This window comes from Monodelphis domestica, chromosome 1 (genome assembly GCF_027887165.1).
Source record: "Monodelphis domestica isolate mMonDom1 chromosome 1, mMonDom1.pri, whole genome shotgun sequence".
Classification (NCBI taxonomy): domain Eukaryota; kingdom Metazoa; phylum Chordata; class Mammalia; order Didelphimorphia; family Didelphidae; genus Monodelphis; species Monodelphis domestica.
The window spans coordinates 760,073,323-760,088,165 of NC_077227.1; the positions used below are offsets into that span (position 1 = coordinate 760,073,323).

A 14,843-nucleotide genomic window follows, 5' to 3' on the forward strand; every position below is an offset into this window, starting at 1 on the left:
TTGTTCATTACATCCCAGTCTGTATTCTTGGATCTAGGGAACCTGGCCTCCTGGATTTTTTTCAGCTACACACTTTTAAAAAAACCCTTTACTTTTTATCTTAGAGTTGATGGTAAGCATCTGTTGTGAGGCAGAAGATGGTAAGAGGTAGGCAATTGGGGAATAAGTGGCTTACCCAGAGTGACATAGGTAGGAAGTGTCAAGGGTTCATGCTTGAACCCAGGACCTGTCTGTAGTTCTAGTTCTCTAGAGAGTGACCTAACTGCCCAGAATGGAAAAGGTAGTTTGTGTTTGTTTTTGTTTTTTTAACCCTTTTATTCCATGTTAGGATCCGTTCTAAAATAGATGTGTGATGAGGGCTAGGCAGTCAGAGTTAAGTGACTTACTCAGCATCACACAGCTAGGAAGTGACTGAGGTCACATTTGAACCCAGGTCTTCCTGACTCCAGATATGACGCTCTAGGCACCGGGTGATCTGGCTGGGTCTAGTTCCAGGCATTTTCAATGGCTTCACCTCATGTCTGGAATAGTTTTCCTCCACCTTTCAGATCACTGATCCCTTTAAACTTCCTGTAAGTCGCAACTAAAGACCAAAAACTCTACAGGAAACCTTCCCTCGTCCCTCTTAGTCCGAGTGCCTTCATTCTTTCCATTCTTCCCTACTTCTTCTAGACAGAGCTTGCTTTGTGTCTGTGTATCGTCTCCCTCCCTCACTGGACTGTGAGCTCCTGGAAAACAGACTGTCTTTTGCCTTGTGGGGGACCTCTAGAAGTGCAGAAGAGGTGCTGAATGTAGAGGGGACGGAAATGACAGTTTCTGGTCCTTGACATGCCTTGGCTGTATCCCTGTCTTCTTGGTGTCTGCCTCCTCTTCTCCCTTGTGGTCCTGCAGCCCAACACAAGCAGCATCCTTCTGGAGCAGGTGGGAGGCCACAGGATTCTTCCCATGATGCCCTCTGTCTTGGCCTTCACCTTGAGCCCTCCCAGGTTTCCTCCTTCCTCCCTTTCTCCTTGTCTATAGTTTTTAAAAGGAGCCTCTTTCTTCTCTCTCTGATGTTCTTCTGCTGCTGCTCTTGTCTTCATTCACTCCTCCTGCATTTCTGCTGCTCGGGGTGTTCAACACACAAATAATCTCTTCCCTTCCCGGGTCTCTTCCTAAAAATCCTGCAGACTCCTCTTCATTAGTGAACATCCACTGTTCTGTCCAACATTGTGGTGCTCACATTTTCAGGTGTTGGGAGGGAAATTTAATCAGAGGGTAAACTGAGGCAGCTCTAAGAAAGACAAGCAGAGGAATGCTGCCTGTCAATAAAAGAGGTCAGGGACTTGCCTCTGTTAATGTTCCAAACCCTAAGCAGAAGGATAGATCTCTCTGGGAGGTTTTAGGGGAGCCCAGAACAAAGGATAGACAGGGTAAGTGATGTCTATCATAGGGTGGAGGGTCACCATTGGTCATAGAGCTGGGATAATCAGGGACACTGTGACTGTTTGGAATAATAAGGGGCTAACCATGCCCCAGCCGTCCTCTAAGAAGCAATTCTGGTGTGAGTCCAGTGCGAGGTCAGGACCCGACTTTGGGCAGCAACCAGACATGTCTGAGATGGGATGGGGGTTTGGAAAGACTAGAGCTGACTCCCAGGGGCTCGCCTGAGTCTTCCAAGGTCAGCTAATACCTCGAAATGAGGCTAGAAGAGTGATGGAAGTGCCCAAGAGCTGCATTCTGCGCTTCACCTATTACAGGCTGGCTGAGTGTGGAGCCGAGTCAGGAGGCAGAGAAGCAGGACTTGGGCAGTTACTAGACAAAAACAAGTTCCTAGTAAATAGGATCAATAAGTAAATGATCCGAGATCAGCTCAGCCTTCTCCGAGGATGGGTCGCCTGGGCTGCATCCTGAGTCCCCGAGCCCTGTGGAGTACCTTCTCTCCTTTCTGGTGCCTTCCACAGTGTCAGGAGTAAAGACTGATCCGGGGGCTCATTACCAGATTGAAGAACATTTATGAGTAAAGAGAGAGACAGAGTGAGGGAGCTCTAAGCCTTCCTACATCTCATTCTCAGTTCAGCTTGTTCAGGCTTGCTCGAGATCAAGACATCAGGAAAGCTCAGAGGCAAACTGCAGCCCAGAGAGCCAGTCAGTCCCAGGGGAGGTGCGAGAGCCTCCTCTCCTTCCCTCGTCTGCCTTTTACCTTCCCAGCTCCCCACTCCCTGACTCAGGTTCTGGTACGTTGGTGATTCTCACACTGAAGCGGGCTGCCCCGGGACACAGAACAGGGCCACAGACACGTGACTGACTCCTACATCCCATCACTGGGGCTCTTGGGATCCAAGCTGCCCTGGAGGTCCCCTAGAGATTTCCCTTCACACAACAGAAACTCCTCAGCTTCCTTCAGGAGCATCCTGAGCTCTTACAGACTCAGCTTCTACTGCTGATTCTGACACTGACAAAGGGTGGGAATTTGGGCCCCTCCCTTCTCTGTGTGTCAGTTTCCTCCTGTAACTGACCAGAGGTGGGCTCTTTATTCTGATGTAGATTTCAGCCCTCTGTGCTCTCTCTTGGGCTGCTCTAGGAGGTGGTGACGTTCCAGGATGTGGCTGTGGACTTCACGCGGGAGGAGTGGCGCCTCTTGTCCCCTCCCCAGAAGGAGCTGTACAAGGAGGTGATGCTGGAGAATGTCCGGAACCTGCTCTCTGTGGGTAAGGAGCCTCTCCCTGCTGCCCGAGTCTGCCATCCAAGGGAATGTCGCCCTGAGCAGCAGGCAGGGTGGGGAGCAGTTTTCAGTCATGAGGAAGGGACGAGGGCTGGTATGGCGAGTCCCCGAGTCAGGGCCCTCCTGCTGCCTGGTTCTCTGTAAAAGGACTTTGCATTGTGTAATGGGACCTTGGAGGTTCCCTTTGGTGCTCCTGAAGTCTGAGATCAAATGTGTGATGGAAAATCTCAGACATGGAAGTAATCTCAGAGCTGATTCCATCTTGCCTTTCCCTGTCCCAGAATTGTGCTCCCAAAGCCATCTGGGAAAACTATTCAGGAGGGATTTCCTCCCACCCTCTTCCCCCCTAGGATGGATCTACTATTTGGAATCTTTTTCTCTTTAACCAGCATAAATTCATAAATCCTAGCTCCTAGATATCTCCAGGAGAGATGGTTTGTCCTTAGCCTTCCTTCCTATTGCCCTAAGCCTCCAGGAGAGCCAGTGAGGAAGGGAGGGAAGGGATGAAGTGTTTATAATCATATAATCATAACAGATGGGGAAATAGATTCAATTAAATGACTTGTTGTCAGGCATCCACATAGAAGGTGTTTGTAACAAAGTGTCAATTGAGGCCTTCCTGCCTCCAGTCCCAGTCCTCTGCCCCATCCCCTCTTAGCTGCCTCTCATTTCCAGATAATGGACAACTATGCAGTGAGTCCAGTCTTCCATGAAGGAAATACCCTAGAACCTAACATTCTGGTTCCAGATTGGTTCCTCGATCTTCATCCCCCTCCACTACACACCCTAAATGCAAGGGGTAACTCTCCTCCAGGAGTCCTCATCAACTCCCTGCTTGCCCTGCTTCACTCCTCTGTGATTGTCAGGATGAATGAAGTGGCTGAGAGACAGCATTGGGCCCAACGAGGTTTGTTGAGTTCCCCAGGAGAGGAGGCAGAGACTCCCCAAGAGGAGTCCATGAAGGTCAGAGAGGTGTCAGGGAGGGAGGAACAGGCAGGGTTAAAACAAAACAAAAAAGCCAGTCCCTCCAGGTCCCTGGGCCTGGGGCTTCAGAGTGACCCAGAACAATGACCCTCAGACCCAGTGTGAGAGTTTAGGAGTTTCTGCCAGAATGGACCAGAACAGGATAGGGGGGTCGGGGAGCAGCAATTGCTCATTCCAGGTCCCCAGCGGGGTAACAGGCATGTCCTATCCTGGGCTCCTACATTATGAGCACTGAGGGATGAGGGCAGACTCCTGTGGGAACCCCATGGAGAGAGTCTCTGAGTGGAGTCACTGGACTCCCGCACCTTTCCCTAAAGAGAACTCAGTGACAAGCGTCTCTCCATATTCCTCCCTGACTGATCCCCCATGCCCAGGGCTTCCAGCTCCCCCAGAAGATGTGATCTCTTATTTGGAGCAGAGGGAGCCCCATGGATGCTGGAGTTAGAAGGCCTGAGGAACTGCAGCCCAGAGGAGGGAGGGGAAAAGAGGGGTGGCAGAGCAGGGATGACCAGAGGCTTCTGTGTGCTCTGGTAAAGCCAGGGCTATATTTGGGAGGAGGAGGACCAGACTTGGAAGTATTTTTTCAGAGGTTTTAGCAGGAGCTCCCTGGGCAAGCCACTGAACCCCTGAGTCTTAGTTTCCCTATCTGTAAGATGAGCCTGTTCCTATCACCTCCCTTCAGGGGATCAGTCTGTGACCCTCTTAAGAATTCAGTGTTTGGGACTGAAGCACCTCAGAGTCTCCTACAGGGGCCAGAAGGGCTCATCCCCTCTGAGCTCTTTAATATCCAGAAACATATATGAGGACTTCCTGTGTGCTGGGTCCTAGGCTAAGTTATAGGGGATATAAAGGGATGCAGTAGACAACTCCTGCACTCCTGGAGCTCACCCTCTGCTGGAGCAGATAGCATGCCAACCGTAGAAGCCTTCTAGATCCCAGCTCCAGGGCAGCCAGTCAGGAAAGGGAAGGAGTACTAGAGAGGTCTAATGGAGGGAGGTGGCCTGGGGCTTCAGGAGAGCCAGACTGAGGATTCTGGGGGAAAGAATAGCAGAGAAAACAAGGGAAAGGCACCTTCATAACTCACTGCAAATGGCCATCTTTAGCAGTTTAACCCTGAGACCAAGGACAGATGTTGGACAGTACCTCATGGGGATGAGGAGATCCACTGAGAGTGTTTGTTTGGATCATTGGGGAGAAATGATTTATTGGTTCCCAGAGGAAGAGAGTCATTAGCTCATTAGTATGGGAAAGTCTGAAGATGAAAAGATAACAGGGACCCTGTAGGGAGGAATAGACAGGCTTAGATGAGGGATGGGATGGGCTTCTTTGCCCATGGAAGGAGATTTTCTTAGCTAGGAGAACAATGACCTTTTCCTCTGATCCTGAGGTCAGAGAGGACAAGGAGGCTGCTGATCTGGGTGAGATGTAGAGGATAAGAGCTCTGCAGAGAGGTCCAGCTTTTGTTCAGTGAACTATGAGGCCAAGTTCTCTGCTCAGAATGTGAGGGAGATGATGGGAGGAAGCCACAGGGGAGACCTGGTGACCAGAGAAATATTTGGAAGGCTGCTATGGTGGGTGGCAAAAGGAATCCATGACGGAGACATCATAGGATTGCCTTGCTATGGTGAGGATCCATCTGAGATTAAGGAACCTAAATGTAGAGTGGAGCCACGCAGCTGGTTTCCTGATTTTCCTTCTCTCCATTTGACCTCCAGCCAATGAGCAGGAGTGAAGATTGCTCCCTTACTTGGAAGCAATCCAAGGCTAAGCTTTCCCTGAATCATTAGCCCAGGGCTTTTCCTCATCTCTAAGGCTCAGTCTTTGTTCTGTTCTTGGCCCTCACTTTAGGGAGATGAGAACCTGGAGAGAAGCCTTTGGGATCTTCAGGATTGGGTCTACTCCAGTTCCAATGGAGTTACTGTTGACTGCTGAGAAATAAGGACAAGAGAGAGACAGAAACACGGCGTAGCCTAGAGCATGCATTTGTTTTCCGGGAGAGAGACCAGAATGCAAGGATCCTGGTAGAATTTGGGCCTGACAAGCCCTGGGCCCAGTCAGTAACATGTATTAAATTAGAAATATGTTCTAGGAACCATGCTAAACCCTTAGCATACAAAGGAATGACAAAACTAGTATGGGCTGTCCTGAAGCTCACAATCTAGAACCCAGACATGGAGGTGATTTAGAAAGAAACAGAACCTGAATCTCATTCTGAGATGATCCAGTGAGAAAGGAGTGTTGGGGAAAGGAAATGCATTTAATTCAACAGGGACATCAGGAATAAGAGAAGTGAAGAGAAGGACAGTTTAAGGAGAAAAACAATCAAAAAGGAAATGATCCAAATTCTAATAATAAAAATAAACATCACCAATTGCATATGGCCCCTGGTATGTTTCATACACTTTATTAATATTATCGTGTTAGATCCTCATAGGAACTCTAAGAGTCACTTGATATTATTATGTCCATGTTATACTTGAGGAGCCTGAGACCAACAGAGCTCCTGTGACTTGCCCAGGCTTCAAAGTCCTAGCAAGATTCAGAGGTACAATGAAAACGCACCACCACCTGTATTGGGATTTTTAGAAAGAATTTTTAGGAAAAGAATTGTGTGAGGTTTCTTTCCCATTTTCTTACAAAAGGATCATAGACTCAACTTACTGTATGAGACATTTAAATTGTGTTTAGTACTAGAATTTTGTTTTATTGAAAAGAGGCATTTAAAGAAAAGTAATGGCTGCTCTCAAGAAATAGGAAACAACAAAATCTTTTCCCTTGGATGAATGCAAAAAAGTGCTGAATTTCTTCATCTGATCTCAGATACTGGAACAAAAAATAAGGTTGAAACCAATCACGAAGGGAATTGCATAATGCATACAGAGAAGGTAGATGATGAACACATAGGAATATTCAGTCTACATGCACCCAGTGTTGTCATACCTACAAATAGAGGCTTGAATGTATAGACATGAAAATGAAAGCAAAAAGATTGGAAGTGAATTGTCTTGTACTGTGGACAGAGCATGCCCAGTCACAAGATTTGGTCTCAGCTGCCAGCATTTTGGATCAAGTCACTCATCCAGTGTTTCTGAGGTCATGGTCTAACTTAGGAATGTAATAAAGCTAACCTGTCCAAAATCCCAGATTTGTTATGAAGAGCCAATGAGATCACATGGAAGGCTCTTTGTTATTTAAATTATTCTATAGCTATCAGGCAATGGCATTTTCAAAGTTGGAAGACTTTTCTTCTTACTTGAGGAAATAAGATATAGCGGGGTATATGTTCTGACATTTAGGAAGAGAAATAGAGTTATATGTATGTATATGTCACTATATATATCTATATCTATATATATATATGTGTATATGTTTATTGCTTGTTTATTTTAGAAGGAGAGATCAGACCTGAAATGAAGGTGAATCCAACAGAGGTGGTCCTTCCTGTGGAAGATATGAACTTACAAAGATTCATGAGTGATGGTCCTGATAAATTTGCTTCCAAGGAATTCTATGTTGGATCTCAAAATTCATCTCATATTGAACATCAAAGAATGCAGACTGAGGAAAAATCTTGTGAAAGTAGTCAGTGCGGAAAGACTTTTATGCGCAGGGCCAATCTTGCTGGACATCAGAGAATCCACTGTGGGGAGAGAACTTATGAATGCAATCTATGTGGAAAGACATTCAGTCAGAGCTCCTCTCTTATTGTACATCAGAGAATCCACACTGGGGAGAAACCTTATGTATGCAATCTATGTGGAAAGACATTCAGTCAGAGTTCCCATCTGGGAAGACATCAGAGAATCCACACTGGGGAGAAACCTTATGAATGCAAGCAATGTGGAAAGACATTCCGTCGGAGCTCCCATCTTGCTGTACATCAGAGAATCCACACTGGTGAGAGACCTTATGAATGCAAGCAATGTGGAAAGACATTCACAAAAAACTCCAATCTTGCTGTACATCAGAGAGTCCACACTGGGGACAAACCTTATGAATGCAAACAATGTGGAAAGACTTTCAGACTGAGCTCCAGTCTTGCTGTACATCATAGAATCCACACTGGGGAGAAACCTTATGAATGCAAACAATGTGGAAAGACATTCAGTCAGAGCTCCAAACTTGCTGTACATCAGAGAATCCACACTGGGGAGAAACCTTATGAGTGCAAACAATGTGAAAAGACATTCAGTCAGAGTTCCAATCTTGCTGTACATCAAAGAATCCACACTGGGGAGAAACCTTATGAATGCAAACAGTGTGGAAAGCCTTTCAGACTGAGCTCCGATCTTGCTGTACATGAGAGAATCCACACTGGGGAGAAACCTTATGAATGCAAGTTATGTGGAAAAACATTCAGAGAGAGCTCCAGTTTTGCTGGACATCAGAGAATCCACAGTGGGGAGAAACCTTATGAATGCAATAAGTGTGGAAAGACATTCAGTCGGAGCTCTAATCTTACTTTGCATCAGAAAATCCACATGGGGAGAAACTTTAAGAATACAAGCTATGTGCAAAGATGTTCACATGCAGCTCCAGCCTTGCTATTATGTGAAGGAAATTTACCCTCCCCCTTTCTGGGGCAGCGTACCTGGCATGAACCTGAACTTGATTCAGAGGTGAGGACTGTGTGATGTAAATCATTGAGTGAGGATAGAATAGCAGCAAACCAAAGGCAGCAATAGTGTCAAGAGATTAAGAGATGAGGGCAAGGTGATACCCCCTGGACTGCCCCCCTGGGTGGCCCAGGCAAAATAGAAAGCCAGAAAAAAAGAGAAAACCATGGTTGGCACCTGAGATGAGATTTGTGAATTTGTGGGTGGAGAAATGGTTTCATAACCTGAGGCAGGAGTGGATAGCCAAACTCTTCTTTTCCAGTTATTTTGCTGGCTGGACTTCCCTGTGAGCATGGCTAGGGCTCCCTAATGGTGACCACAGAATAGTAGGCTGTTAAACTTATGGTTGGACTGAATATTTAATTGGTCACCAGGGATTTAATTTCTAAATACCGAAAATGAATTGCCTAAGTCCAATGGGATTCATAGTACTTTATATTTCAATAGAGGGAAGATATTAAGGATAAAAGAAAAGGGGAGGGGGGGAGTGAGAGTGAGAGTGAGTTCCAGCTTCCTCTGACCCAGGAAGCAATTCTAAGGTCCCAGCCAGTGGAAAGGAGTCTCAAGATTTACACTCACCACGGTGACCATCTGAAAGGAAAACAGTCTCATGTCTCCCACATAAGCTCCTACAGAGTCAAATTCCACAGTCAAGTCTGAGTGTCTCTCCCAAGTTTGTCTGTGTTTCCACTTTTAACACGCTTCCTCTTGTGTCACTTCCCCTAAAGTTTATGTCTAACAATCAAAGCTGATGTTCCACTCCAGGACTGCCCACTTTTTCACACATGGGTCACAGACTTCCCATTCAGTGTATGAAATGGGTGTTCACACCTTTTGGAAGTTAAAATCCAAAATGGGTAGATGTCCACACTCAACTTTCAGTTCTGTGTTTCGACTTTGGGGATTAAAATCTAAAAATAGTTGTGGGGGAGGGGTAGCCGGATGGCTCAGTGGAGCGAGAGTCAGCCCTAGAGATGAGAGGGCTTGGGTTTGAATTTGGCCTCAGATGCTTCCTAGCTGTGTGACCCTGGGCAAGTCATTTAACCCCATTGCCTTAAAAATAAAAATAGATGGGATTAAAATTTCATCTTCACAATCAAGGAAGCCTCAAGTACCTTTATTGTTAATATCAGGGGAGAGCCAAATCCAATCTTCACAAGGCTAAATGGAGCAGTGCAGAAAGTATATCCTATTTCTCCATCTTTTTCCCCTACCACCTTAGATTTTATAAAATTAATTTAGGTCCAGTCTCATAATTTCCCCTCATACTATACATCACAGAAACCGGAGACATCCACACTGAGCCTCGTCTTGCTCAAAAATCAGACAATTTAGCATGTCATAAGCTGTACTAAGATTAGGTCCAAATGGGAATATGATTTAGACGTAAAGTGTGATCCCATGATCCAATTAAGGGAGTGTAGAATAGTTTACCTTTCAGATCAATTTATTGACAAAGATAGAATTTATGAGCAAATAAGAAATAGATAACATTATGAGGTATGAAATAGGTCATTTTTATTCCATTAAATTCAAGACTATACAAACTAAAAGAATGCAAACAAGATTAAAAGTGGAAACAATAAGTTATCATGTGCTTTACAATAATATGTCCAAATAAATACTTCAGTTTGTAAAAATTATTCTCGAATGCATTAATTCATCATTTCATGGCCTCTGGATCTAAAGAGGGTTTAATTTAGGAAGGAAATAATGTCTTTATAGAAATAATTTGTAATTAGCATCATTTCCTATGTAAGGTTTTCCCCAAAATTCATATAAAGCATTTTGCAGTAACGTCTGTGCTATATATGTGGCAAAAGTTTATCATACCAATACAGAACTGCAAGCTAAATGGGTTTCTTGGGAGGAAGCCAGACTCTCAAGAAAGGTGGACCCTGGTCAAGCTCAAGAGCAGAGGCCACGAGCCTTAGGAGATAGTCTTTTATGCCAAGAAATATGATGATGCAGTGACAGAAAACACAGTCACAATGAACACAGAATGGATGCAAAGTCATGAATAGAAACATTGTCTTAATTAATGACATGCAAAAATTAAAATTAATATAACAACCAGTTATCAATATATGAAGTTTATGAATAGAGAAGGTAGATCAGCATAGTTTAAGATCTCATCTTACTCTAAGGCCTCTGGCCACCTGTCTCCTAGCCTGCCAGTCCCTTCCTCTTCCTCCTTACCTGCCTGCTCACCCCACTATGTGCACCCCAAAGCCCGGAAAAGACCTGTCCCCTACCTTTTCTTGATGTTCGCAGATGCTGAGCTGGCATTTTCGGATGTTGAAGGAAAGGTCAGCAACCCTGGAGGGGGAGGGAATGAACTTCCTTGACACAATCACTCCTGTGATCCTTTGGGAGACCAGTCTCCTCAAGGCATCATTTAAGCATAATGATTTTAAACCTCTACCTTCTACGTCAAAGTGCACACGTTGCATTTTCTAAGAGGAAGTTACCGTAGGTAGAGATGAGAGGGAAATAGGAGAAGAACATGCAAAAACGGATTTATCGACGCAGTGACAAACTGCCAATTAGGGGGCCGTCCCCTTTGGCATAAGAGTTGACGTGAAAGCTTTTGAAGTAAAATTAGGCCTCTTTATCCAACAAGTGAAGGAGGAAAATTCCTGCCATCTCCCCGTAACTCACAGTCTGTTAGTGGAAAAACCCTTGATTGCATTCCCAAAAGAAACATGTGTGGATTCGCTGGAAACGTTGCAAAAGGAGCTCCAATTCAGATGTAAGAGCTTCATCTCCGTGAACAGGACATACAGCTTTTCCGTAACCCATTTTCTATTGACATTGGAAATGTGGATACAATTTACCAAATGGAACTGGCTGACCTGCAGAATTGTGACTCTGCAAGACGCATTCAAGTCAAGCAGCTGGCCCAATTTCTCTGCATCTCTCCCCTCTGAGACATAGCCTAATCTCAGGAACCGGCACTCCAAATGGCAGCCATCTTTGGAGGCACTTGTGGCTGTGAACAGACTTTTCCCAGAATGAAACATCTGACATCTCCATCCGGATCTAGACTAACTGATGCACATTAGCATCACTTGTTATGGCTAGCAGTGACAAAGATGGAACCGGACATGGACCGCCTCATTAGCCAAAAGCAGGCCCAGAGTTCCCACTGAAATACTGGTCAGTTTGTTGATTTAAATGTGCTTGTTCTTCATTTTAAATATTGTATTTGTTCCCCCCCTTTTTTTTACTTTAAAATAAAATATGTGCAGTGTGCATAGGGATTTGTTCATAGTTTTTTTGTTTTTTTTAAGTCCAGCCCTCCAACAGCCTGAGGGTCAATGAACTGGCGCCTGTGTAAAAAGTTTGGGGACCCCTGGTGTATAGGAACATACCTTTCTTATAGTGATTTGCATGACTGGTGTAATAGTATGCCACCCCAATAGGTCATAACAATAACCTGGGATGACCAGCAGGGGAAAATATGGTACTCCTGGGAGCCATCAGGCCATGATGACAAGGTCACATGTGGCAGCGAAGAGGTCACAGGGTACTCTTTGGCAGAATGGAATTACCCACTCATCCCTCTCTATGTGACTTCTCTTATCTATATCCCTCCCTAATGGAATTAATATGATTCTTGTTCTCTCCCTAACCTTAGAAGGAATAATATCAGGGCAAAATACTTGCACTCTGTTTCCCCAAAATATCACCAAAAGATCAAACTCTCAAATCCAAACCCAAAAGACCATCATGGGATAACTTTTACTTAAGGTCATCATTCCCAGCAAACTAACCACAAGCCAAGAATGGCCCCATTCTCCCTACATAGAAACTTACCCTCCTGAAGCCAACTTATAAATCAACCCTAAAGGCCCATACAAGATGTACAAGTACACCAAGCTTCACCATGCTTCAGTAACTCAGTTTCACTAACCAGAAACTCCCTAGTAAACCCTGAAAAATGATCAGTGTAATATTAAATCTGAATTATGTTTGCAAGTACCTCTCTGATCTTTCATGTACCTCACTGCTATGATTGTTGATGGATTATCTATTTTTTTTAAAAGTAATGTGTAAATTTCCTTGATTGTAAGCTTAGACTCCTCATGGGTTAGTGAGAAAATTAAGCCACTTCTGACGAAATAATTTATCTTGTATGGAACCTTTATTCATCCTGTCAAAATCTGTAATCACAATACAAGAATATAGAATGATCTCAGAATGTTAAACAAATTAAGTGATTTGTTAAGAGTTGTGTTACTTTTCCAATTGTCTTTATATGAACGTGTGGTGAAAATTGTACCTGTGTGCCCAAAAAGATGTGTATAAGAATAAACACCAGACCTGGGCATGGCAGAGCAGCCTCCAGATGCAAGCCTGCCCCTGGCCTAAACACATGCCCAGCTGTCTTCCGTTGGCTATTTTTTATCCTACCATTCGCCACCTGCTGAAAACCCCTGGAGCCACGAGTGGGGCTGGACCTGGCTCACGGCATGGTACCAACAGCCTCTACTAGTCCAGTGACCATGATGGCTATAGCAGGAGCACCCTGCAGATGTAGCTTTAACTACAATGGCTCAGTCAAATTCCCTGCCACTGTGATATTTCAAAATGACTCAGAGGGAAAAACTGCCCAAGTTCCACCAGCCTCCTTGCTTGCTTGACGGCTCCTGCAGAAGTACAGGTAACCAGCTTCAGAATTCCACTGGCAGCCTGTAAGATTCTGAGCTGTTAGCCCCTCCCAATAGGGCTAACCAAACCTACTCCCAACTGGTTTCAACGTTTCCTGTAGGCCCCCTAGTAAGTTTGAACCCCAAAACCCTGTTCTGAAAAAGATTCAATACTATCTGGCTTCGCCAAACTGTATTGGGGGGGGGGGGGGGGGTTGGGAGCCAGGTCAGATGGGATATCATTGGATTACTTTGGGACACTATCAGGGTTTCCACACTGTGGGATGGAGGGCCGAACAGTTGGCCATGGCCAGAGCCCGATCTGCGACCGGCCCGATTGGACCCAGATCTCTGCTTGCAGACAGTGCAGACAGCTGGTTCAGGCTAATGTAAGGATCACAATTCTTCTCCCAAGGAAACAGAGTACAGTATAACAACAAGAACAGCAAGTAAGATAGGAAACAGGATGGGATCGGAGACCTCAGAAATTGGCAGCTACTCTCCCCAGATTACATCCAGAGAGCTGCCAGCCCCCGAGTTCCAGCTTAAACCCTTCATTCCAGCTTTTCACTAAACTTATCTCTTCCTCAGAACAGTAGTAGTCAGGCCATATTTCCAACAAAATTGTCCTGACTGGCTGGAAATGGCCCTGGAACACATCCAGAGGGTTGCCATGTACGTTTTCCAAGCAGACCACGATAAGAAAGACAATGAGATCCTTGATCTAGTGGAAGATCTAAAGAAGAAGAAAAGGGATCTCAAAGTGGAAATGAACAGATCTGACAAGAAAGAAGCCGCAATAGTGCCAATGATGGAATTCAGACAGCCCAGGCGGGTCTTTACCCGGGAAAGGAATTATAACAACAGAAGTCCACAATGTTACTTCTGTGGAAATCTTGGACATTATAACAAAATGGTGCTTTCTACAGGGGAAATGGAAACTATTACCATCCAAATAGATTTTTCTGTCAGGGAGAACAACTGCTCTGAAGGCTATGGAGGAAATGGGTTCCCTGCTAGGTTTCAGTTTCCATACCAAGATAGGAGACCTAGTGTGACAAGGAAATCACTTTAAAAGACTGATATATATTAATTTAAGGTCGCCAAGGAATTCAGCTATGTAATTCCTAAATGAAAACTCAAGTCAGCCGTCAACCTTTTATAGAGTTTAATTACAAACAGGAGGAAGAAAGGAATTAGAGATAGAGAGAGGGAGAGAGAAAGGGGAGAGAAGGGAATAGGGCTTAAATACCCCTTCTGTTTAGGCTGGGCCAAAAGACCCAAGCCCTTAGATAGCTGGGGCAAAGAAAGGAGATACAGTCCCTATTACTCACGTGACCAAAATGGAGAAACAGTCTCAGAGGCCCCCACCTTCAGCTTCCTTCAGAGCAAGCTTCTCAGAGCACCTCTCCAACCACTCAGAGCCAAACTCTCCAACCACCCCCAGTCCTCAGACCCCTCTATCTTTAAGGAGACCATCCAAGTTCCCTCCCCTCAGTTCTCACATCTACCAATCACTGTCCATGTCTCCCCTGTGCCAATGGTGGCTCTAGCTTAACCCAGGACCGCCCAGAGGTCTGTGGCTTTGCACATGTCTGTTGAAGGTCATATTCTCAAATAATTAAATCTTGATCTTTTGCTACAGCCCTTCCTAAATCCTGTTACCCTGAGTAGGGTAGAGATTGGAATAATATTGTGTATATCTTTAGTTAGAAGTGAATTTAGAACTACAAAATGATTATGTTAAATGATCAATGGGGAGACTAGTCTCCCAATGATCATCAGGGGGGATTGTAAACCTCAAATTTCCTTAGACTTATAAATGTTGGAAATTTCACCATTGGGATATTTCATACTTGGAAAATTTCTTACTGATAGTCTATTGGA

At 44.9% G+C, this 14,843-nt stretch overlaps 1 protein-coding gene across 3 annotated transcripts in view; it reads left to right on the forward strand.

Annotated features, from left to right (window-relative positions):
* Positions 1–12,688, forward strand: part of LOC103097644 (zinc finger protein OZF-like) — an 87,900-nt gene extending 75,212 nt beyond the window's left edge. For 2 of the 3 annotated variants that reach the window (XM_056825219.1, XM_056825209.1), the window contains exons 3-4: positions 2,564–2,690; positions 7,079–12,688. In XM_056825219.1, the coding sequence (XP_056681197.1) occupies positions 2,564–2,690; positions 7,079–8,322 (1,371 nt within the window). In that variant the 3' untranslated portion in view covers positions 8,323–12,688. Of the gene's footprint in view, positions 1–2,563; positions 2,691–3,362; positions 5,520–7,078 lie in introns of those variants that run through there. The other variant, XM_056825224.1, reaches the window with a different exon arrangement.
* The last annotated feature ends 2,155 nt before the right edge of the window (positions 12,689–14,843 follow it).